The 26,114-nt window shown below is 39.0% G+C and overlaps 1 protein-coding gene across 1 annotated transcript; it reads right to left on the bottom strand.

The window, feature by feature from the left end:
* Positions 1–264: 264 nt before the first annotated feature.
* Positions 265–25,303, bottom strand: PLEKHS1 (pleckstrin homology domain containing S1). Its single transcript, XM_063103367.1, has 13 exons — positions 25,253–25,303; positions 22,127–22,173; positions 13,283–13,365; positions 13,063–13,169; positions 12,139–12,273; positions 10,696–10,768; positions 9,675–9,791; positions 7,762–7,887; positions 5,825–5,931; positions 5,108–5,314; positions 4,281–4,382; positions 2,957–3,092; positions 265–444 (listed from the first exon to the last, which is right to left on the bottom strand). The coding sequence occupies exons 2-13, from the start codon at positions 22,152–22,154 to the stop codon at positions 265–267; spliced, it is 1,401 nt and encodes a 466-aa protein (XP_062959437.1). The 5' UTR covers positions 22,155–22,173; positions 25,253–25,303.
* Positions 25,304–26,114: the final 811 nt, after the last annotated feature.

Below are 26,114 nucleotides of genomic sequence, written 5' to 3'. Positions count from 1 at the left end.
CTGTGTTTGTGGTGTTTGAGACAAAGTCCCAGATAATAAGGCCTTCCTTTTTCACTGTGTTCCATAGTCATTATCCCACTTGGCCCTCTAAACTTCCCTGATGCATTAGCCAGAGAGGGGATAGTTATCCCCATTGTTAAGAAGCAGATGTGGACATTCAGAGCGGAGTGCTGGCTTGTCTCATATCACAGGGCAGCGAGTGGCAGAGCCTGACACAGAGTCCAGGGCTCTATCCTCGTTCCCCTGCAGTGGGCCTGTGGCAAGTTACTCTCTAGTTTCTTTCTGCAGACCCTTTTTAATGGCTGGATTCCTCTTTGGTGCCCTCTGCAGTCCAGAATCATCCTGTTGCAAGGGTGCAACATCTTGGCATTTTAAGGGGCACTTACAGGCTACCGCATGGAATTTCTCTGAATTTGGGATCCGACTGATGGTGAGTTTTACCTTCTAAGACACAAGAAAGAAGAAAATTAAATGACTAACGATTCTTTTTAGGACTGTTGGTTCTTAGTCTGTCCTCATTTACACCCTTTGATGCAGTTTTTGAAGAAAATCCTGCGATGAACTACAATATCTGGGCCAGAGGAAGCCAGGGGTGCCTTACATGTTCAGGTGGAAGATGGATTTTTATTTTCTGGCATCCACCAGGCTGAGCCTTTAGGGCAGATTCCAGAGAGCATCAACAGTGCCCAGATGGGCCCAGTTGTGCCAAGAATTAAAAGAACCTCTTGAAACTGGTGAATTAAAATGAGACCACCAGACAGGACCAGCCCCAGACAAAACTGGGAGGAAATTGAAATTTGATGAGTTTCTCCTGCAATCTAGCATGTCCTTCCCCTTCACACACACACACACACACCACCCCCCCCTTCTCTCTGCCTTTTAAAACCTCACATTCTCTCCCCTGTCCCTGTCCCTACCCCACGCTCCCATTTCTCTCAGCTGTGGCCTAACAGGAAGGAAGGGAACTCTGATAGTCTCAGGCATTTTACATCATTAGGGGCCATTGGCTGATTTTCCTTCAGTTCCACAGCTCCCTCTCTTTCAACATTCCTTCCAGGGACCAGGAATTGGAATTTTAAAAGAGGATTGGACATCCACTTTAACATAAGGAAATGAGTCGGGAAAGGTGGGAGTGGAAAAGTAGGGGATTTTCCTGATCTTCAGATAGTCATGACAGTGCACACCCCTTACTTCTCAAAAGCGTCTAAGAGTTGTTATGTGATAGAAAGGGGAGGTAGAACGAGCACAAGAGAAACCCAGCCACCCCTTCCCATGCAAGTGCTTCGACAGCCTGGACAGGCAGTCACAATGAACTGTAGTCAGCAGCACCCAGAGAGAGTTCCTGAATCTGCTCCCAGGCAAAAACTCTTTTTTTGGCTTCCGAACCGATGCCCAGATCTTTGGGTCAGAGTACTGTCTGGCAACTTTCAGAAGGGTTCAGAAGATTGTATTGACCACTTGGCCCCAGTATGGATCTTTGGCATAGGAAATTTATTATGGTTACCAGATTGTTGGACTGGGTCTCTGCCCTCTTTTCTACCATGCAAACTGCTGCGTAGTCTTCAAAACCCAAGCCAAATACCACCTCCACTGAGACACCCTTCTGGCCTCCTTTCAATAGACTTACTCCATTCTTCCTCCTTGCTATCAAGGCCCTCTGTTCGTATCTCAGGGCACACCCTGTATTGTAAGTAGCACATAACATGCCTGTTTTATCCACTTAATCTGTGAGCTCCTTAAGCTCAGGCTGAGGCCATTCTTGTAGCTCTAGAACCAGTATACGGTAAAGTTCAATAAATGGAGAGAGAGAGAGTGAATGAATGAATGTGTCCTGTCCTTGCTCTGCCACTGACTAGTTCTGTATCTTAGACAACTCACTCATCCTTACTGGGTTTACCCATTTAGATAATAGAGATAGTAAAATTTATCTAAACAACATGGTTATTATGTGATATAGAAGAGATAAGATATTTTCTTAATATACATGTGATACGTAATCATAAACTCTCAGAACTGGAAGAAATTTGGGAGATCACCTAGTATTGTGGTTTTCAGAAAATTTAAACCAAGGAACTGTTTCTTCAAGGAAAGCTAACAGAACAGTTTGGTATTTTGGATATATCCTTTTTATAAATGATAAATGATAAATGTCGACTTCTCTAGTTGAAGTCCCAAAATACTGTCTCCTACCCCTCCCTATTCGCTATCCCAGGGATCCAAGAAGTACAGTTTGAAAACCAATCCTTTCTCTTTACAAAGAAGTAACTGAAGCTCAGAGAAGAAAGTGATTTTAAGGTCACGGGGCTAGTTAGAAACAAAAGTAGACCAGGGAAGGGATGAGCAATGTGCAGACTGCCCTGACATGTGGGACAATGCCTAATCCTTCAAGTGCAGGCATGCTCAGTGCATACCCACGTGTTTTGTTTAATTCTTCAACAACTCTGTAAGGAAGGTACAGCTATGATAATTTGTGAGATGAGGAAACAGGCTTAAAAAAGTGAGTTTGTCCCACATTCCAGTCAGTAGTCGTGGAAGTAAAAGTAACTGGTGACTGTATCAAGTACCTAATAAGTGCAGTCCCTGTTGTCAGCATAGTACACATATCATCTCATTTGGTTCTCCAACAACTGGTACTATCATTATTCCTAACTTTACAGAAGAGTTAAAAAGAGTTAACAAACTGGTTAAAGGAGCTGGTTTGCAAATCTCGAGCCAGTCTGATTCCACACAAGCTCTTTTTGCCATGTTATGCTAGTCCAGTGCTCTCTCCAAATACTACTTTACATGAAACAACTTTGAAAGAGACCTAAAAGAACATTCTGTCATTTACACTTGATGGCAGAAGAAGGAAAAGTCTTATTTGTATTCAGAGTAATTTTCAGACCCCATCTAAGACCTTGATCTTGTTCCTGCTGGCCCTGACGTGCCCTGGCAAGGGCTGGTCAGTAGGACTCACCTCCTTTGGGATGGACCGGCTGAGAAACAAGGAGACCTCCTCCAGGCTCTGGGGCTTTAGGTCATTTACTGCTAAGAGACGATCTCCATAGCAGAACATGCATCCTAAGCGCGGGGGGCCTTCCCACCGCGCCACACTGCAGCAAGAAGACAGAGTGAGACTGGGCTCTCTAGGGGGCCTGCGGGGGGCCTCACTCTTAAGCCATGGTGCACCACATCTTTCAGTTTGGAATATTCTTTCCTCTACCACGACTCTGGAGCCTCACCCTTCCTCCAAAGCTCAGCTCAAATCGTACCACCCTTGCAAAGCCCTCTGAAGGCCTATATTCCACCACCTTTGCTATGATTATTCTCTTCTGCCCTGGACTTCTAGTCTGTGTGAGAACTCATTTAACATATTTTTAAGTAAAATGCATTTTATATTTACTTGTTTATGTGACTGCCTTTTTCACCAGGCTCTGTGACCTTGGAAATATGGTGCCACCTTTTCATTTTTGTTTCTTTTCTTAATTAAAAAACCCCATAGCTCCAACTTAGCAGAGGGTGCTTAGTAAGTGCTTGTTGGAAGTGAGCACATAATGATTACACAATGAATATCAAATGAATGAATAAATAAGTTAACCGATGAGCAATCTCAGTCACAGAGAAGTCACAGTCTTGGTCAAGTATTTAACAAGCCTTAGACTGTGGAAAATTTGGAAAAATGGAAGGCTGTGTTTCCTGTCTGCTTAGGACTTATAAGACAACAAATGGGTAGCATTTACTTTCTATTAAATGGCTTTCTTCCCTTACGAAAATGTAATCTTCCTTCAAAATGAACAAAGTCTTTAAAAGAATGTAGAATCAAATAAACAGTGATTACTTTGAGAGCATATTGTGCCACACAGCCTTTTGGGTCTGAGACCCTGACCAGCAGGCTACTTTCTGGTGTCTGGAAGTCTTAGACCCTGATATGCCCTTTTCTTTTAGACCTTTGATTCTTGTTGACTTCATTAACTTCATTCACTCATCAAATACTCATTGTGCAGTGATTGGAATGATGTCCTTGGACCGTGTATGTTCCTTCCTACTCTTCCTCACCTTGGAGAAATCAGACATCTGCTGCTTCCTGAACTTTGGGTCCTCTTATACCCACCCACCTCTCAGCTGACTCTCCACGCAATACCCTTCCTTTTATCCCATTCAAAGACCTTTTTGTGACAACACAACACAGCGGTCCAAGCCTCCCGGTCAGTTTTATCAAATACAGTGTTTCAAAATATAATTGTTGTCTTCGTATCTTTCAACCTCATTTATAATCAATAACAGTCAAATCTCTGACCTACCATATCTGTCCTGCGGCTTCTCTGAGAACAAGATAGTTTATGACGTCAGGAGGAGAGAGGAGCACGTTCAGTTCCTCCACTTGGCTCTCAGCAGGGATGTTACTATGAGATAAGACATTTGCAAAAATCATATCAGACAACTGGCCCTGGCTCTGAACTGTGCTTTCTGAGTAGAATTTTGGCCTCCTATTTCTGAGATATTTTCCACTTAAAGGTTATCCACATCATTTGGAGAAAAATGTGAATTTAAGTAACTGAAGAGTACTCATTAATGTCTTTCCCCACCCCTCTTGGGATGTGAAAGTGGATGGCAGACATTGGGAAGAGAGGCAAAAATAGACTAAATTGGGGTTAGCCGTCCACAGCAGCCAGTTTGCATATTTCGCTGCTGGAAATGATTCCATAGAAGAAGACAGGGAGAGGAGTTAAAATTACAGCAATCTTATCAAAGGCCCTTGGCATCACTTAAAACCTAAACATCTCTCTCCTATTTTATAACCAAACCTCACATGACTTGTGTGCCCATAATCACACTGATATAAAAGCTGCGTGCATCTGAAGTGCCAGGAACTGACAGACTAGCCAAAGGAGATTTTTAAAAAATTATTGAAAACGCCACCCTCAGCCCAGGAGACTGCTTTGCTCCAGCTCTGTTATTCATTGTCCTTGGCTACAACATCAGTGACAGGGAGAAGCTGCTCAGACTGTTGCCTGACTTGGAGATTTTTAGGAACTTCTTTATAATTTGAATCCTAAGTAAAAAAAAAAAAGGGGGGGAGGCTGCCTTGTTCTTAGGGCCCATAAAGTTTTAAAAATTGGAGCTTTACTTGATTAATATAGACAATTGCACAACAGTTAGGGAGGCCGACCCCTTTTCGTCCTTTGTGGTCTGTGCTTCCATACAGGCAGGTGAAAGACACGAATCACTTCCTGAGCCTTCTTCTTGCAGGTGAAGCCCCCCATCCGGGGTCTCTGGAAGGGTCTGTGATTTCTCTTTGCTATCAGCAGACTCATGGGATGTCTTGTTGAAAACACTGGAGTATAAGAAGTTAAGCAAACTCATTTTTAGCATGTCTATTTATGACTTTCTGCTGTGTGTCAGCTTTAAGTAGCTAACAGCCATGTGAAAACTAACAAGGTTTTAAAGGATGTCTAACCATTGAAATCACAGCCACTGCCACAATCAAATCCAACAAACCTTCCTTCTAAAAATGCATGTGGAATCAAAATAACCCTTTACAAGGTTTGGAAGATGGAAGTGAGAGTGTGAGAAACATAAATGCAAAGTAGAAAATAACTTCCCCAGGAGACAAAAAATGTCCCTCTGATGTCACAAATGGTTTACTGCGGGTGGAGAAACCATTGCCACTTTGTCTTGTTTTGATATACTGAATAATGTGTTGTGGTAATGTTTTGTTATCAATAATAATTTGGTCTGGGGTAATGTTTTGTATCAATTTATCAACTATTAAAATGAGCTGGTAGTAATTGTTCCATAATAGCAGATTAGGTAAAATCAATTTATAAATAGCAATTTTACTTACCAGGATTTCATTGACATATAATGACACTCATTTCTCTTGAAGACCTGGTCTGGACTACCAGGTTCAATGGATTCACCAGAGTCATGGGAAGCAATGATATTTTCCAACTAAAGGCAAGAGGAAAAGACACAAGGATGAGAATGTACCAGTGAGTCAGGTACCTTTTTACCCCTAATATTATGGCTTTGGGCCCAGAAATCGTGAGTACATCCCACTGGATGAACAATGGTTCTCATTTGGGGAATATCAACCATCTCTACCTTCATGAGACTGAACCAGCAAAACTTCTGGCAGACTCCAAGTCCATTTTCTCTCCTCGGTCCCCCATGCTCCTGATACAAGTGTTCTATTGGACTAAATTGCTATTTACCAATTCTGTTTCATCATGAGGCACTTAATGACTTGAACCCTTTTCCCCCATCAGTTCCACTGCAGAATCATAGCACTCAGCTGGGTCAATGACAGACATAATGCAAAGCTTGTCTCAGGCTACTATGCTCACAGTCAATCCAAGTTGGTTCCCTTGGCTTTAGTTTGTGTGTGTGTGTGTGTGTGTGTGTGTGTGTGTGTGTGTGTGTGTGTGTGGCTGGCTGGTGTGGAGATCTGAACCTGTCACATTTGTGTTATAACACTGTGCTCTAACCAATTGAGCTCACTGACCAGCCCTTTCCCTCGGGAAGCTCTTAATAGCCCCTTTAGAACTAAGACACTCATTTGCTATATGGTTGCTCAAAAACCCTTAGGCCTCCTTTACAAGTTCATCATCAACCCATAACTAGAACACTTCATTCCAGTCAAGCCAGATTTCTCACTGCTCCTGCTACAGATGTGGCTCTTCTAGTCCTCTGTTCATGCTGTTTCCTTCACCTGGAATGCCCCTTTTCTCTTCTGCCTATTGATATACTGTCAAGACCTGGCCGAAGTCCCACAGCCTCCTCTGGTCACCTCAGCCACTGCCAATCTCTCCTTTTTCTGAATTTCTAGTGCAGAGTTTCGTACTTAATTTTTGTTTGTCTTTTAGCTTAGTTTTATGTGCCTTATTAGACTTTGCATCCCATAAAGTACCTTACATATGACAGGCTTATAAATGATGCTCAATACACACCTGATTGGTTGGTTGGACTATCATAAAAGACTATCCAAAAAAGAACACATAAGAAAATATTAGTGTATGAAAATTTTTTTGGTGAAAGAAGGGCCCTGTGCTCAAATGAGCTTGGGAAATGCTGTGTGTTATATCCCACTTAGCCATTTATAGTATTTTTAGTATATACCCCTGCATACTAAAGGCTCTGAGAATTCTGCTGTTAAGAAGCTTGTTTAACTTACTTTAACTTGGTGTTTCCAGAACTTATTTCAGCCCAGAATGCTTCTTTTGTATAGACACATGTTACCATCTTGTAGAAAAATTCCAGTATGGGAAATATGCATTTCAGGTTCACCATTGCAGCCACCACACCTTCTACAATACAGTGCCTAGCTCTCAGAAGGCACTCAGTGAGGTCTTCCAATTGTTCAATAGGCTGATCAATACACTCCAATTTATCACCCAAGGACATTTGCTCACATTATTCTTTCTTCCCAGAATGCAGAAAGACTCCCTAAGTCAATGCCTCAAGTCCAAATTCTACCCACCAAGTAAGGCCAAATGTCATCTCCTCTGTGGAACCTTTCCTGGTCTTTTGTCTGCAAGTTGGCTCCCTCTCCTCCCATCCTTTGTTCACCTTTGGGCATTTTATAAACATCTCTCTTCAGCAGGGAGCCCCTACTGTCTTGTATCACGGTTGGCTCCTATGCAAGTGTCAGCACCATGAGCACATCACCTGTGTCTGATTTATCTCTGTGTTCCCACTGACCATAGCCTAGGGTCTGTGCATGGCAGGGACTCAGGAAATATTTGTTAAAGGAATACATGATTAAAGGATAGAAGGGATTACCTCTAAAAGAATACTTCGAGGATTAAGATAATGATGCTCTTCTTCCATTTCTGGAGCAGGCTCCAACAAGTCCTCATGTGGTAGATGAGCTTGTCTGTATCCTGGAGAATGTTTTCCCATTAAGTGCTGAATCAAAGAGATGAAGAGAGTATTAGTGCTTTTTTTCTTTGCAAGAGATGGAACTAAACCACATGCTTTCTGGAAAAGCCATAATAGATTAGTTGAGTTAAAAAGATCACAGGCTCTTCCAAGGTTACATCCAGAATCCCACACAACTTGAAGTTGCCTCTTGAGTTTGGGTCAATACTGATATTGTAAAAATATAAGCACATCATTCAGGCTTTTTTCTCTACCACTTCGAGCTATAACTTAGAACAAGTGGTATTCAAAGTCACTAGGTTCTCCCATAGCGTCTCCACTGCCATTGTTTTCCATTATCATACAGTGCTGTCTGAGGAGGTAATTAACTTAGAGGCAAGACACTGCACCTTTCCTCTTCCTGCTCAATATTTCTCTTTTCTGTTCTGTTCACATATTGCTATTATTTCCATAGCAATGCAATTTGGTAGGGTCGATCATGTAACAGCGTGGATTATAGACTTCAAGGTGATCTAGGTTCAACCAATTATTGCCTTTGCTCCACCAATAGATATATGATACTCTGCTAAAGTATCTGCCTTCTGTGGCAGAGAAATTGTTATAAGTACGATTTAATTCTTCCAAGAACAATGACTTAAAGCTGGGGGTTTTAAAAAGACTCTGGATGTTTTCTAAGAAGTCCTTGAAAGAAGGTGATTTAAAATAACAGGTGTATTTAAATTGTGTTCATTTTTCTAGCTCTAAGCTCATGGAGCCAGATCATGCTGAGTTGAAGGTAAAGGATTCCCACTTAATCTAAACAACAATAACAACAACAAAATCCAACGAGGCAAATGGTATTCTTAACTGGAGCTGGTTGAAGAATCACTGAATCTGATCACATAGTGTGAAAACGCAAAACATTTAATCATGTTGTCTCTGGGGGAAATGGGATTTCATGAGTGAAAAGCAAGAGGCATTTTCTAAAAAGCTTCAGCCTTCCTAACCCTGCTTCATGCCACTGTGCCTACTCACTCCACAAATAACTGAGATGAGGGGTTTGGCCTGGTGAATTTGATATGCTACAAAAAGCTTTTAAAATAGTTGGAAAGCTACCAACTAGATAAAATTAGATGTGTTTGGTACCCACAGAGAGGGGAAAGTTAATGGCTATGTCCCTAAGGGACAAAATAGTATCCGTGCAGAAAACAAAAACATTCAGCTTGTTTATTACTAATATCCAAAGTGGGGAACATTGCAAACACAAGAAAGCTGAGGGTACATTACAAGTCAGTCTCAGGAGGCAGATGTACTATATTTTACTTCCTCCAATGGATTTCATTAGACATGAAGATAAAGTGATGTACAGATATAATGAGAAGCAAGACTGGTGAGAATAAATGAAAGAAATTAGTAAGAAACTCTGCCTTTGTCTGAGGAGTACAGGCAGTATGGCAAGAAATCACACAACATGTGGTGTTTAGGGAATCTTTTTACAGAGGGATCTGTGCCCTTGGGTGGAAGGAAGAAAAAGATTGCCAGCCAGGCTTTGATTAGCTGAGGGATCTTACCTAGTGCACCCAGATGCATGTCAAGAGCATCCAAAATGAACAGACACATTTACAGGTAGGCAGGGCAAGCAATAAGGCTCAGCTGTGGTATGGGAAACATGCTAAATATGGGATAGATATTAGGAATAAAAATTCTTCTTAAAGTGCATTAGGTTTTGAGGAAGGTAGACAAGGTCAAACTCAACTGCTAATTGGTAAGATTTGGAAGTGTTAGCTGACTTCAAGGCATGGTGTCCTGAGAGAGAAAGAGCTGAGTTTGATTACCATGTCTGGAAGACTGTTTCTTGGTAGGGTGAAGCCAACAGCCTCTGATGTGCTGGAAAGACCAGGGAGAGGGTTGGGGTCTGACACGGGCCTTTGATCATCCAATGAGAGTTTCTCCTGCTTATGAAAAAGGAATAGTGTTGTCAGGGAGTGGTTGAGCTCTTGTCTGGCATGTAGCAACAGTCTTTCTGCTGGGCTCCCTGCTTCCATTCTCTCCCCACATCTATCTAACATGTGTGCTGCCAGCCAGCCAGCATTATTTCACTAAGACAGGAGCTGATCTTATCTCTCTCCCGTTCCCAGGCACTTGGGGATGTTCAGCCTGGCCTTCAGAGATGCCCTGAGTTTCCCTCAACCTATCTTCTCAGCTGTGTCGCCTGCTCCCCACCCCCTTTGCTCTGATCACTCAAGTCTATTTGTAGACGTGCCTTGCTTTCTCTTTCTCCTTGGCTTGTGCTTTTGCTATGAGCACTGAACGACCTAGAAAATATGTCAAAAAAGATACCTAGAGACCAAAGATCCATTTATAGAGGTCTGCCCTAGGAAAGGACTTGAGTAAATTAGCAAAGGCCTTTATGAAGTAAATTAACAATGTAAAGCTACTAGCACTTACATGAAAGAGACATGATATTAAAAATGCAAGTCAGAGGAAAGGCATTTTTATAGAAACCGCCTTAGACTTAGTCATTCGAAAGGAAGCTTGTTATGTACTTTGAATAACAATGATGGAAAGAAAATACTGTAGTTTTGGCTATTATTAAAAAATGCTAGTTAACTTTCACTCCCCCTACCACAATAATGAAATTCTGAAGTGTCTGTATTTTAGGTCTCTCATAAAACACAAAAGCATTTTTTTCCCCATTGTTAATCATAAAAAATAACAAAGATGTTCACTTTCTCACTTATTTATTCCTTGTATTAATGCCAGTTGCTAAGGAGAAAAAAAAAAAAGCTACCATTGTTTCCTGTTGAAAGAGGGTTGTGCTCAGGTGCCCTGTTATTTTATTAGTGATATAGTCACCTTTGTGTTCTGATGTGCTGCTTCTGTATCCCGGCAAAATGATATGAAGGAGACCCAGTCTTTAATCTTCTCCCTATTGATAGGAATAAATTTGAGCTGGCATGTGGCAACAACAGTGCCTGCACTCCTTTTGAATCAGAGAAGGATTCTTTTATTAGGGTTAGAACAGGAAGTGGGAGCAGGTACCAGGGAAATAAGGATCTTTCCTAAATAGATTAAATGGCCCACAGGCTCCTTACCACCTCCACGTTCACATACTGGAATGAACCTCATAGCACCTCTGTGAGGAAATCTCAGAGAAATGGTAAGAAAAGCAGAAAATAATAGTAGTAATCGCAGTGTTTGGAGCTTTGGGCTATGACACTGATTTCTTTCATGTTCTTAAGCGAGCTCCCTAACCTGTCAGTGACATTTTTGTGCAGCTATCCAGGTGTGCCTCCCTTTAGGGAATGCATGTGTCTAGGAAGAATGTGCTCAAATGACTTTGCGTAAATCACATCTTCTTTTCTGTTTGACTCACATGACAATTTAAAAGGAAGCTTTGTCCTTTGGGTCGATCTGAAGCAGGTCAAGGTTCTTCCTTCTTTGGCTTTTGCATTCATTCACTGCCTCCTCTGCACAACCTCTCCCCCCAGCTCTGGCCTCTCCCTCAAGCAGATAATCCTCTACAGAGCACCCACTAGGCACCTCTGCTAGCACAAGGAGCTTCTTTTAAAAACTGAAAACTCCTTCGGGAATGAGCACAGTCCCTCCTTAATACGTGTAGCTTGTATAGATGTTTGTGTATTGCGTTCTTTTACATGAAATGCATCTCGGGTGATGGTGATTGTTATGGGTTGAATTGTGTCCCCCCTGCCGAAAGTTCATAGGTTACAGTCCCAACTCCCAGTACCTCAGAATGTGACCTTATTATTTGGAAATAGGATCATTGTGGATATAATTAGTTAAGATGAGGTCATACTGGAGTAGGGCAGGCTCCTAATCCAGTATGACTCGTGTCCTGAAAGGGGGAAATTTGGACACAGAAATGTGCACACAGGGACAACACCATGTGAAGACTGGATTATGCTGCCATAAGCCAAGGCACTACCAGAAGTTAGAAGAAAGGCCTGGAGCAGGTCCTCCCCTAGAACCTTCAGAGGGAGCACGGCCCTGCCGACACCTTGATTTCAGACTCCCAGCCTCCAGTACAATGAGACAATACATTTCTGTTGTTCTAAGCCACCCAATTTGTGATACTTTGTTATGACACCTTTAGGAAACTAGCACGTGACTTTTCAAGGTGTTTTAACAAATAATGAAGACGGCCAAGATGGCTCTTGAGGTAACAGCCATGTGTTTCTGTTCAAAGCGTGTTTCTTGTTCACTGGTTTATATTGTGTAGTTTTTTGGCTTGTTTTTGTTTTGCACATGGGAGACGCTCTGTGTTTTCTTCCTACTCACCTGTCTTGGCCAATGAGGAAGTATTCCCTGTCAGTGGTCCTGATGGACATCACCTCTTCAGGGTGGCACTTAAACATCTTCTGCACAGATTGCATCTTTTCCTGGCTACTTATGCCAACTTCTACACTGGAATTCCTGTTAGATAGAGACACTAAGTATTAAATCAGTGTCAATACAAAATTAAGAAGAAAACTGACTGATGTTTTATATTGGGATTTAAATTGAATAAAACTTTAGATATGCTTGATCCACGTTTTAAAGATTGTCCAATAATTTTAGAAAATAAATTTGAATTTTGAATCTGGTTTATCATTAATTGAAAATACTTTGTTTAGCCTAAAATTTAATTCGAAAGTTCCTATTTCAGTGGGATTCTTGATTTCACAAATCATTATCTTTTTCAATTTTTTTGGTATATAATTTCTTAAAGAGAAGAGAAAAAAAAGCTGACCTAATTTTTAAAAAATTTTATCTTGGCTTTATGAAATGATAATTTTGTCTGTTCCCTCTCATCCACAAATTATGTGAATCAAAGTCTTTCTTAAATGAATGCTTATTAATTAAAGATTTATAAACTATAACATTCAATATGAAAGAAGTAATTATCTTTCACTAGTTTCACTATTTTAGCTCCTTTTCAGTCACAAATGTTATAAGTTCATGGTTCCTTTGGTCAATGATTTAAATTTCCATTTGCATTCAACTTGTTAGTATTTGGCTTTGTAGTATTTGCTCTTAGAAAAGTTCTCTGCCGAGCCCGTGGCGCACTTGGTGGAGTGCTGTGCTGGCAGCGCGGTGACGCTCCCGCCGCGGGTTCGGATCCTATATAGGACTGACCCGTGCACTCACTGGCTGAGTGCCGGTCACGAAAAAACGACAAAAAAAAAAAAAAAAAAAAAAAAAAAAATACACTTGAATACACACCGATCAATTTCAATGGAACCTCGGTAATGGTGGTCTTTGTAATAGGAAAGACTAAATCTCTTTTCCCCAGTCTTTGACAGGGTGAAATAGCGCTTTTTCCAAGAGATCTGAAAAATGAAAAGGTTTTTGCATCTCAGTTAAATTTCAGAGGAAGAGAAAGGATTTTTTAAAATGCTCATGAAGCTGGTGCGAGGCTCGTTAAATCTTAGTGACTACTTACCACAGAGAAGAAAAGCTGAGGAGGTGGCGATTTAATAAAGTAACCTTGTTTGCAGATTTCATAATAAAATGTAATTTGTTTGCCTAAAAAAAGAAAGTGAACAGAACTCAGTTTGTTCCCATAAATTTCTGAGAAGAACTGCTTCAATTGAAAACCACTATTTATTCCAGGAAAGGTCTTCACATTTTTCAGTTACGAAAAAGTACATCTATAATAGCCCAAGAACAGGATCAAGTGTGTGATTTTCGTTCCCCCCCAGCCAGGCCCTTCATTCAGACCACATTTAACAGCACTTAAACTCAGCTCACACCTGTCCGGCTCTGTTTCTGGAGGATGTCGTTGGCTCTCTAGATCTGAGCCAAGGTTTGTCTCCATCCCCACTGCGGGAGCAAGAAAACTCTGCATTGCCCTTTGGCTTAGCAAACAAAAACAAAACCACCTGCTATTAAAAATGAGATGGCAAAAGTGGCTTTTTGGGGGTGGGGCGGGGGAAGCAGGTGAAGTTGCTGCAGAAGTTGGGGAGGGAAGGAAGGTAAGGGCAGCCACCTCACCAGAATTCCTGGATACGGGCATAATGGTCCCAAAAGCTGAATTACCAAATCCTGATACTGCTTCCACTTAATAAAGAAGCTCTAATTCTTTAGTAAAAGCTGCCTTTTCCAAAACAAAAGACTAACTAGACCTACCGCCTAAATGTGAAAGCAAAACGAAGCTACTTTTTAAAAAAAAAGATAGACAAAAAAAAAAAAAAAACTATTCTTGTGGACATTTGGGAAAATATAGACAAAATCGAAACTGCCTGCAGCTTCAACACCTACAGGGAAGCAGTTCACATTGTAGAAACTCCTTTATTTAACCACTTTTGCCTCCTTATTTTCAATAGCAGGTGGTCCCTTTCAAGTATTTAAGAGTATTGATCAAGACATATGTGTGCTGAACTACCTAAGGCAAAGAAAGAACCATTAGAAAAGATTAGAGGAATCTGTATTCAGTGCTCACGTAGGGCCAGAAAAAGTGCCCGTTCCCTGCAGCTACACTGAAAAAACTTAAAATTTACAGGGTACTGGATAGAGTACTCAGGAAGGTCTTGCCTCAGTGGTGAGGAATAATTAGTCCTAGACTGGGGTCTGCTCCAGACCCACCTAACAAATCATAAAGGCAAGGCCTAAAAGGATCATATTGTCTCTAGGAAACTTAACTGCATCCCAGAGTGAAACTCAGGAGGAATACAAAAATATTCAGTATCCAAAAAAGTAAAACTTGGAATGTCTGGCAATCAATCAAAGATTGCTAGGCATGCAAAGAGGCAGGAAAACATGATTTGTGATGAGGAGAATAATCAATCAAAACGGGCCTAGAACTGACAAAGAAGTTAGAAGTGGCAGAGAAGGTCATTAAAACTGTTATTATCACCATATTTTCAAGAAATCAAGTAGATATAGAAAATACATAAGAAGTCCAAAGTGAACTTTTAGAGGTGAAAACTGTAATGTCTCAGAAAAAAATACACTGGATGAGGGTAAAATTAAATAGAGCAAATTAAATATTATAGAAGAAAAGATTAGTGCACTTGAAGGCATAGCAACCGGAGCTATGAAAATAAACAAAGAGTAAAAAAAGGAATTCAAAGGCATAAAAAGAGCTCCAGTATACTGTGGACAATTTCAAGTAGCCTAATATACAAGTAATTGGAGTCCCTGAAGTGAGGAAGGGAGAAGAAATTTCTGAAGAAATAATGCTAAAAATTTTACAAACATAAAACTATAAACCCAGAGATCCAAGCAGCTCAGTGAGTCCCAAACACAAGATACACAAATAAAAGTACACCAAGGCACATCATAATCAGACAGCTCAAACCAGTGATAAAGAAAAAAATCTTAAAATCAGCCAGAGGAAAAGACGTGATGCGTACAGAACAAAGACAAGGAGCAAAGTCATCAATTTCTCCTGAGGAACAATGCAAGCCAGAAAAAGTGAAGCAACATACTTAAAGTACTGAAAAAAAAAAAAATGCTGTCTTTCAGGATTCTGTATGTAGTAAAATATCTTTCAAAAATGAAGGTAATATTAAGACATTTTATGATATACAAAAGCTAAAAGAATTCATCATCAGGAGGTTTGCACTATAAGAAATATTCAGGCAGAACACAGATGATAGAAGATGAAAATATGAATGTATATAAAGGAATAAAGAAAACTGAAATGGTAACTAAAGGGAAAATTTGTGAGATTTTTTCTTATTATTTAAAACATTAAAAAAGTCAATTGTCTTAAAAAAATAATAAAAATGTATCATGCAGATTATAACATATGTATAAGTAAAATGCATTCCAACAGTAGCATTAAAGCCAGGAGGGGAAATGGAGGTAAACTTCTGTAAAGTTCTTGTATTATGTATATGTGAATTGGCATAATATCACCTGAAGTTAGACTGTGATATATTAAAGATGTGCATAAACCCTAAAGCAACCACTAAAATAACAAAGCAGAGAGTTATACCTAATAAGTCAACAAGGAAGATAGAATGGAATCACAAAAAATACTCCATTCAAAAGAAGGCAGAAAAAGGGGAAAAGGGAGAACAAAGAATAAATGAGACAAATAGAAAACAAATAACAATGTGATATATTTAAACCTGACCATATCTTTAATCACATTAAATGTAAATGGCCTAAATGCCCCAATTAAAAGGTAGAGATGGTCAGATTGGATTAAAAAGCAAGACCCAACTATATGCTGTGTAGAACAAACACACTTTCGATATAAAGGCACAAGTAGGTTACAAGGAAAAGATTGGGAAAAAAAGGTATACTATGTTAAAATTAGTCAAAAGAAAGCTGAAGTAGTTATATTAATATCAATGTAGATTTCAAAGCAAAGAATATTACTAGGGATAAAGAAGGTCATTTCATAATGAAAAATGGGTCAATTAATCCTAAGAGGACATAGCAATCCTAACATATATGTACCTAATAACAGACCTTCAAATACCAGAAGCAAAAAATGGTAAAGAAATAGACACACCTATAATTACAGTCTGAGATTTAAATAACTTTCTTTCAATTATTGGTAGAACAAATAGGTAGAAAATCAACAGGACATAGTACACTTGAACAACACTATCAATCAATTTTGACCTGATTGATATTTATAGAACACTCCACTCAACAACAGCAGAACACACATTCTTCTCAAGGGCAACATGCAACCTTTGCCAAAATAGACCATATTCTGGGCCACAAAACAACTCTCCATAGATTTAAAAAGATTAAAGTCATAAAAAAGTATGTTTATAGAGCACAATGAAGTCAAATTAGAAATCAATAACAGAAAGATCTCTGAAAAAAAAAATCCTCAAATAACCCCTTGATCAAAGAAAAAAAAGTTAAAAAGTTTTTTTGAACTGGATGAAAATTGAAACACAACATATCAGAATTTGTAGATGCCACTAAAGCAGCAATTAGGGGGAAATTTATTGCACCAAATGCCTATGTTAGAAAAGAAGAAAGGTCTCAAATAAAATGCCTCAGCTTCCATCTTAAGAAACTGGGAAAAAGGAGCAAAATCAAATCTAAAGTAAACAGAAGAAAGGAAATAATAGTGATCAAAGTGGAATTTAATGAAATAGAAAACAGAAAATCAATAGAGAAAAATAAATGAAATCAAAAGTTGATCCCTTGAAAAGATCAATAAAATTAATAAACCTCTACCCTAGCCAGACAGATCCAGAAAAAATAGAGAGATGACACAGTTGCCAATATTAGGAGAGAAGAAGGAATATGACTTCAGATTCTACTGATATTTATGAAGAAATACTATGAACAATTTTATTCCAATAAACTTGACAGCTTAGGTGAAATTGAAAAATTTATTGAAATATACCAGCTCACAAAGATCACTGAAGAAGAAACAGATCATCCGAATAGCTTCCTGTATCTATTAAAGAAATTGGGACTGTAGTTAAAAACCTTCATGTAAGGAAGCTTTAGGCCTAAGTGGCCATACTGGTTAAGTTCTATCAAAGATTTAAGGAAGAAATAATATCAATTCTATAAAAAGTCTTCCAAAAAATCGAAGAGGAGAGAACATTTCCCCACCTATTCTGTGAGGCCAGTATTGCTCTTCCTGATAAAAACTCTTAGCAAGCTAGGAAGAGGAGACTTCCTCAACCTAATAAAGGACATCAATAGAAAACCTATAACTAATATAAAAAAAGATAGCTTTTCTTCTAAGATGAGGAGCAAAAAAAAAAAAAGCCCACTCTTACCCTTGCTATTCAATATTGTACAGGAAGTTCTAGCTAGAGAAATTTAGGCAGGAAAAATAAATAAAATGCATCCAAATTGGAAAGCAAGAAGTAAAACTATATTCTCTGATGACATGATTCTAACTATAGAAAATCCCAAAGAATCCACAAAAATTACTAGAGATGATAAGTAAATTAAGCAGCATGTAAGATCAACACACAAAAATGTCATATTTCTACAAACTAGCTATTAAAAATCCAAAAATGAAATTAAGAAAATAATCCCATTTACAATAACATCCTAAAGAATAAAATACTTAGGGATAAATTTAACCAAGGAGGTGAAAAACCAGTTCATTGGAAACTACAAAACATTGCTAAAAGAAATTAAAGAAGATATAAATAATTGGAAAGACATCCCATATTCATGGATTGAAAGACAATATTATTAAGATGTCAATATTACCCAGAGTGATCTACAGATTTAATGCAATCCCTGTCAAAATCCCAATGGCATTTTTTGCAGAAATGGAAAAGCCAATTCTTAAACTCATTTAGGATTTCAAGGGGCCTTAAATAGCCAAAACAATCTTGAAGAAGAGCAGCATCAGAGCACTCACTCTTCCCAATTTCAAAATTTACTATAAAGCTACAGTAGTCAAGACTGTGGTTCTGGTATAGGGTAGATACACAGACCAATGGAATAGAATTGAGAATTCAGAAACAAACTCATATGTCAATGGCCAAAGCCATTCATTTGAGAGAGGATAGTCTCTTCAACAAATGGTGTTTGGACAACTGGGTATCCACATGCAAAAGAATGAAATTGGACTCCTACATCATATCCAACAAAAGAGTTAACTCAAAATGAATCAATGACCTCAATATAAGACCTAAAAACATAAAACTCTTAGTAGAAAAAGCAAAAGAAAATTCATGATCTTCAATTGGACAATGGATTCTTAAAAATGAAACCAAAGCCACAAGCAACAAAAGAAAAATAGGTAAATTAGACCTTATCAAAATTAAAAACTTTTGTGCATCAAAGGACATTATCAAGAAAGTGAAAAGACAACCTACAGAATGGGAGAAAATATTTGCAAGTCATATATCTGATACAATCCTACTATCCAGAAAATACAAAAAAAAAATCTTTTACAATGCAATAACAGAAAGACTAACAACTCAAGGTAAAAATGCTCAAAGGACTAGAACACATGTTCCTCCAAAGAAGACATACAAATGGCCAATAAGCACATGAGAAGTTGTGCAACGTCATTAGTCACTAGGGAAATGCAGATCAAAATGACAATATGAAACCACTTTATGCTCACAGGATGGCTATAATTTGAAAAAGAAAAAAAAGGAAAGTAAGTGTTGGTAAGGATGTGGAGAAATTGCAAACTTCATACACTGCTGGTGGAGTGCAAAATGGTTCAGCTGCTGTGGGTAACAGTTTGGTAGTTCTTCAAGAAGTTAAACATAGAATTAGTACATGATTCCTCGATTCTAATCTTAGGTATACATCCAAAAGAATTGAAACTTGTACACAAACAATTGCAGGTACACACATGTTCAGTTCATAGCAGCAGTATTTGTGATAGCTAAACATGGAAACAGCCCAAATGTCAATGGATGAAAGACTAAATAAACTGTGGCATATACAGTTGTCCCTCAGTATCTGCAGGAGATTAATTCCAGGACCTCACTCTTAGCAAAATCCACAGATGCTCAAGTCCCTTATGTAAAATAGCATTGCATTTGTATATAACCTATGCACATACTCCTATATACTTTAAATCATCTCTAGATTCCTTATAATACCTAATACAGTGTAAATGCTATGTAAATAGTCGTTATACTGTATTGTTTTATTATTTGTATTATTTTTTATTGTTGTATTGCTATTTTTTATTGTTTTTTTCCCCAAATATTTTCGATCAATGTTTGGTTAAATCCATGGATGAGGAACCCACTGATACAGAGAGGGTCAACTGAACATACAAAGGATACTATTTAGCTGTAAAAAGAAATAAAGTGTTGATACATGCTACCATGTGGATGAACTTCAAAAACATTATGCTGAGTGAAAGGAGCCAGACGCAAAAGGTCACATATTGTATGATTTCATTTATATGAAATATCTAGAATAGATAAATCCCTAGAGACAGAATGCCGTTTGGTGGGTGACAGGGGCTGGGGGGAAGGGATAATAAGGAGGAACTACATAATGAGTAAAGGGGGTTTTACTTTGGAGTGATGATAATGTTTTGGAAATGGATATAAGTGGTGGCTGTGTGACACAGCAAATGTGTTAAATACCTTCAAACTGTTCACTTGAAAATGGTTAATTTTTTTTCCTTAATTTTATTTTAAAAGAGTTAAAGAGCCATCTTCTCTTAAGTAAGGGAATATACAACCATACAAAGATTTGTCACGAGTGTTCATAGCAGCTTTATTTGTAATAGCTAAAGACTGGAAGCAGGCCAGGTGTTCATAAATGGATTAACAAATTGAGATACATTCATACAATGGAATACTACTTGGGAATAAAAAGGAACAAACTATTATACATGCAACAGCATAGATGAATCTCGAAAGAATTACGCTGAGTGAAAGAAGCCAGACAAAAAGTATTTATACTGTATGATTACATTTATATATAATTCTAGAATATGCAAACTCACTGATAGAAAGCAGATCAGTGGTTGTCTGGGGAAGCGTGGGTACACGGAAGAGTGAGAGGCAGAGGAAAAGAAAATTGTGGAGTTGATGAATATGTTTATTATCTTGAATTGGGTGTTGGTTTTATGGATGTATATGTAGGTCAAAACTTATCAAATTGTGGACTTTCTACATGCCAACCTACTACGAATGTCAATTACACCTTGATAAAGCTTTTCTAAAAAAAGAAATCAAACAAATTTGACAAAGAAAAAGTTAAAAATACTCCTTCTATATAACCCAGCCATTCTACTCCTAGGTAAAGTAAAGGAGTATGTGATTTCACAATAACAAATTATATAAAAATGTCTGTAATAGCTTTCTTTGTAATAGGCAAAGACTGAAAGCAATTTAGATATTCAACAGATGAATTAATTATAGGGATTGTGGTAAGTCCATACACTGGCATACTACTCAACAATAAAAAGGACAAACTATTGATACACACGATGTGTACGAATCTCCAAAGAATTACCCTGTGTGAGAGAAGTCAGACAAATGATTCTATTTATGTAAAACTCTCGCAAATACAAACAAACTTAGAGTGACAGAAAGCAGAGCAATGAGGAACAGGATTGGGTGCTGAAGGGAGCAGTTACAAACAAGCACAAGAAAACTTTTGATAGTGATGGATATGTTCACTGCTGCATATTTCATATATATGTCCCATATGTGAAAATGTCAAATTTTACTTTAAATATGTGTAGTTTATTGTATGTCAGTTACAATAAGTTACAATAATGCTATTAAAAAATATAACCTATCTGAACTATGGCTCTTTTATAACCTAACAATATAACCTAACAAACTATGGGCCACAGTTTGTTATTAGCACTATTTCCAAGCAACAAATAAAATGCAAATCTGATCATGGCATTTCCACAGTCATAGTGCTTCAAGCCTTGCCCATCATACAGGGTCAGGGGCTGGCGCAATATGGCACCGCCTTTCTGCACCCACCTCCTCTATTCTCCCCGTCCTACTCATCATCATATTTTGCTCTGATACCCCCTGCCTCTAAACCACTTCATTGCTGTTTTTCATGCCATCTCTTCTGCTGAGACTCTTTTCCAATCTTTTTCAAAACCCTACTCTAGTTCAAATGCCTTCTCGATAAAACTTGTCTGGATTTCCAGAACTACTTTTATGCCTTTTCTTCTTCAGACTCCATAGCATTTTGTACTTATTTCATAATTCTTATCATAGCCAGATTCTATGTGCTCATCTTAACTTCTCAACACAGCTACTTGCTTGTGTGTGTGCATGTCAACTTCCCAACGAGATTATAAACTCCTTGAGGGCAACGACTCACTAATTAATCTGTACATCCCCTGCAATATGAGGCACAGACACTTACTAGTTATAGGTGCTTTGTAAGTATTTTTGAATTGAATTGGATAATTTGATTTCTAAGTTATTCCATCCTAAATTCAGCTCTTCTAACTACCCACCTACAGTGAGCTGTGTGAATATGAGCAAGGATGTTTGAATAATATACCTTGAGCTATCCTATAATAAGCCCCAGTAACAATTTAGGCCATTTCTCTAAGTGAGAATTTCATGTAAAATTAAGGAAGTGTTTCCCAGTCTTTGCTGGGCCATAGTTTGTTGTTAGCACCATCTCCAGGCAGCAAACAGAACAGGTGGTCCATGAAAATCAGAAAATGCTAAATTTCTAGACAGGTAAGCTTTTACAGAATAATTAACTGAATCCAATAGTTTCTGCTACATTCCCCAGACCAAGAATCATTGTCCCAGAATGCCACTCATGATCTTCACTAAAACCAATTTCTGTATCTTCGTTATCTTGATGGAAATCATTTATCATTTTTGATAAAAACATTTTTCCTTCTGAGATTATGCCCCTTCGGTACCTGGACTCTTCTGAGGTTTGGGTTCCATTATGGCTGTCTGTTCTCACCTGTCAAAAAAGAAGGGTTAAGTGTTAGTTAGACCAGGCCACCCCGTTCTTCGACAGCTTTGCCATTCTCAAGGCTGCTCAACTCCAGGGACTGAGGTTGACACAGTGAAACTGAATCTGAGAGACAAAACCCTTTCCTGGGCAGCTGCCAGTGACCCACAACCAACACAGGGTTCCATGGGAATGGGACTCCCATGGGAGTCCAGGAATGTGGTGGTGACCAGATTTTACCCTGAATAAGTAAGACTCCCAAGGTAGAAGGCCCCGAGAAGGGAGGTGCCAGGGCAGCCCCAGGTAAAATGGGGAGACTGCAGAGGGTTCTTTACCATCCAACTGACCTGGTGTCAGTTCTCTCCTGCTTTCTCTCTTTCTCCAGCATAAATGCATTCATTCCTCCGAGTTTATGCATGACTCACACATACACATGTAATCATACATACCTGTTCTCATACACACACACATACACATACACACACACGAGGTTACTTCAAATAGTTCGTGGGAAAATGTAATTAAAAGATAATACAAATCTTTCCATGAACTTTTTGAAGACCTCTCATATATATGAGTCTTAAGATTAAGATAAGGTTTCAAAGAATACTTTTGGTGGTTTGTCAGAAGCTTGTGGGAGCTATTTGAAGAACAGTGGGGGGCTTTCCTGGGCCCTGAAATCACAACTACCCTGCTTAGGGAAAGGTTTTCTCTCCTGACATATCCCTGTATAATAATAGTAGCAATTATTTGAAAAATCGCAGCCTTTCTGGGACATCTTAAGGCATACATCAAAGAACTGGTGCCCTTAGCCCTTGCCTGGTGTAATGGACACACTCAGTTCTGTGCAATGAGCCTTAATATCTGGGAAAGATGCCAAGCAATTGAGGCCAAAGGCCTTTGTTTCCTGAAAGAGCATTACACACAAGGAAGAGGAATATAACCTGCCTGAAACCTTGCCCACCCCCCAAAATGCATGGACAGTATAAAAAAATTACCCCTAAGACTTTGTGCCAAATCCATGAGATTCTTTCCAATTTCAAAGACTTCTCGGCCAGCCCATCACCATTTCCTCCATCCATACATTCGGGACTGGGCCACCCCTCCCAGGCAGCAGTTAGCCTAGGGAGTAGTGGAGCTCAAAGATCACATCAGAAGACTGTGCTGGAGAGATTAGCCATGGGGGACATATTTCAAAGCAGTGTGTTAATGGTAAGCTGTTTGGGGGCTTGTCTTTGTCAAAAAATCCAAAATAATTTTTTTGTGATAAAATACTTTATTTTTAAAGCCTTTACAGTTTATAAAATACATTTGCATACATCATTTCTTTTGTGTCTCAGAACTGTCCTATTCTGACATAGCTCACTGTACAAATGAAAAACTGCATTTGAGAGAAGGAGAGTGAGGTGACCTGCTCCTAGGTCCCCTGGTGGGGCCCCAGATGGCGCCCACTGATGCTCTCAGACACTCCCAATGACATTCACACTCCCTGGGCACTGTGGATGGCAATGTGTGCTTTGGAGGACATCTCTGGCCCTCTGGTGTCTAAAGGGCTTCAAAGTCACTTGTGGGGACCACTCCTCCGTCTTCTCCCCACCCACCATAAAATGAGACGACTGGTCAGGCATCAGGGTATGGGAGTTTAGAGTGTTAACTCTGGGGTCTGGGTTTAACTTTCCTCTCCATCAGTTATGAGAAATGTGACTTTGTGTACATTACAATACCTCTCTACCCCTCCATTTCTTCATCTCTACCATGAAGGTGATAATATTATCACCCTCATAGGATTGCTGTGTTATCACTTGAGATAATCTGAAGAAGAGCATTCAGTGGTAAAATAGGAATTCTATAAATGATAGTTGTTAGACATTTTCCAGCTCAGATATTCTATAATTCTATGATTAACAATGGCTAGCATTTGTTAAGTACTTGATATATTCCAGGCACATCTAAGCAATACATGTATAATGAATTTCATATATACATATACATATAATGGATTTCATATATATGCGTCCATATGTATACACACACACATACACACGCACACATACATGCACACACATAGTCAGCCCTCCATATCTGTGGGTTCCACGTCTATGGAATTGACTAACTTCAGACTGAAAATATTCAGAAAAAAAAATTGCATCCATACTGAACATGCACAGACTTTTGTTTCTTGTCATTATTTCCTAAACAAGACCTTATAACAACTGTTTACAAGGCATTTACACTGTATTAGGTATTATAAGTAATCTAGAGATAATTTAAAGTATATGTGTGTAGATTATATACAAACAGTACACCATTTTATATCAGCGACTTGAGTATCCTTGGAATTTGGTATCCAAGAAGATTCCTGGAACCAATCCCCCATGGATACTGAGGGACAACTATGTATATGAAATCTCATTAGATCCTCACAACAGTACTATAAAGCTTATACTATTTTTACAATGAATCAATACCCATTTATAAACAAAGAAAAAGTTATCAGAGAGATTAAACAATAAACAAACTGTCTTTGATCACATAATGAATGTATACTATTTTATTTTTTTGGCGCTGGCTGGTACAGAGTTCAATCCCTGGGCCTTGGTGTTATCACGCTCTAACCAACGGAGCTAACTGGCCAGCCCTGAGCACATAATTCAAGAGAAGCAGAGCTAGAATTCTAACATAAGAGTTGGTCTTAACCTCTTTGCTCTTCCTCTTAAGAAAGAATTAAATCTCCTCATAGTTCTGCTTGCATTTCTTGTCATTGACCCCAAACAAATAAACAAACAAACAAAAAAACCCCTTTCCGATTTAGCTCTTTGATCTCATTTTGGAGAATCTCCCACAATCATTGCCTAATGTGTTCATTGTAATGTCATTTGGGATTTGATGAGTATGATACAAGAGGTCCTTCTTTCTGACTGTACAGCCTAAGAAACTTATTAGGAAAGAGCCCATAACAGCAATGTTGCTCAATTGCAAAGTTTTCAATTTTCAATTTTTAAGTTTGCAATTGCTCAGTTGCAAAAAACTTCCACAGTGTTCACCATAGTCTTGAGAACCCAAACCACTCACATCAAGCAGTACTTACTGGAAGGCAGAAGGTGCTGGTCCAGTTCTCAGGAAAGCGTCCTGTTCCTGGGTCTCCTGAACTCACCGCTGTGTACTCTGAGCTCCGGTGCCAGGTGAGGATTAAGAACAAGCTCTGTTTGGAATCTGGACCAGCAGGAAGTTCCCAAACTACTACCCGTGGGCAGGTTATACTCTTGCCTCTAATTGAAATGGAAGCTGGGGCTCCAGGGGAAATCCTGGGCTTTCATCCTTCTTGTGGCTTGGCACAGAATTGCCCTTGGTGCTCCAGCTGTCTAACACCAAAAAATGAAAGCAAACTAATAAAAAAAGTTCCTGCCAGACTTTGAACCATAGTCACAATAACTCTTATTGAGTATAACACCAACCTACCCTTGACCTGCTGCAGCGACTACCACTGAAACAATTCCTCTGCTTCCCACCCATCCATATCTTCCCAATGTCCTCCTGGGGAGGGTAGGAAGGATCACTGTGTACCAGATGAGGTAATAAAAGCCTGGCTTCTCCAACACACTTATACATGCCAACGGTTTCCAGGAAGAGTTGCTCACTCATACTTCCATCCATAATGGAGATGCTAGGCATACTCTCCTGCATAGCACTTACAATGCTTAAAAATGAGCAAGCTGTGTGAATGGCCATTCTTAGACCAGCTGATTGGTGTCTGGCCACCAAAGGACCTTAGGTATATTTTCATTAACATTACATATTACAAATTGTTAGGGGAGAAGGGGAAATACTAATGAATTTTCTCATGTTATATCACCTTTAGAAGTGAAAGGACATAATTTTAATCAGGGTACCTGGGCTCAAATTAGCTCTACCATGTATTCATTGTGTGGTTTTGGCAAGTTGCTTAAGTT

Source organism: Cynocephalus volans, chromosome 7 (assembly GCF_027409185.1).
Source record: "Cynocephalus volans isolate mCynVol1 chromosome 7, mCynVol1.pri, whole genome shotgun sequence".
Classification (NCBI taxonomy): Eukaryota; Metazoa; Chordata; class Mammalia; order Dermoptera; family Cynocephalidae; genus Cynocephalus; species Cynocephalus volans.
This window is presented reverse-complemented; position numbering and strand designations above follow the sequence as displayed.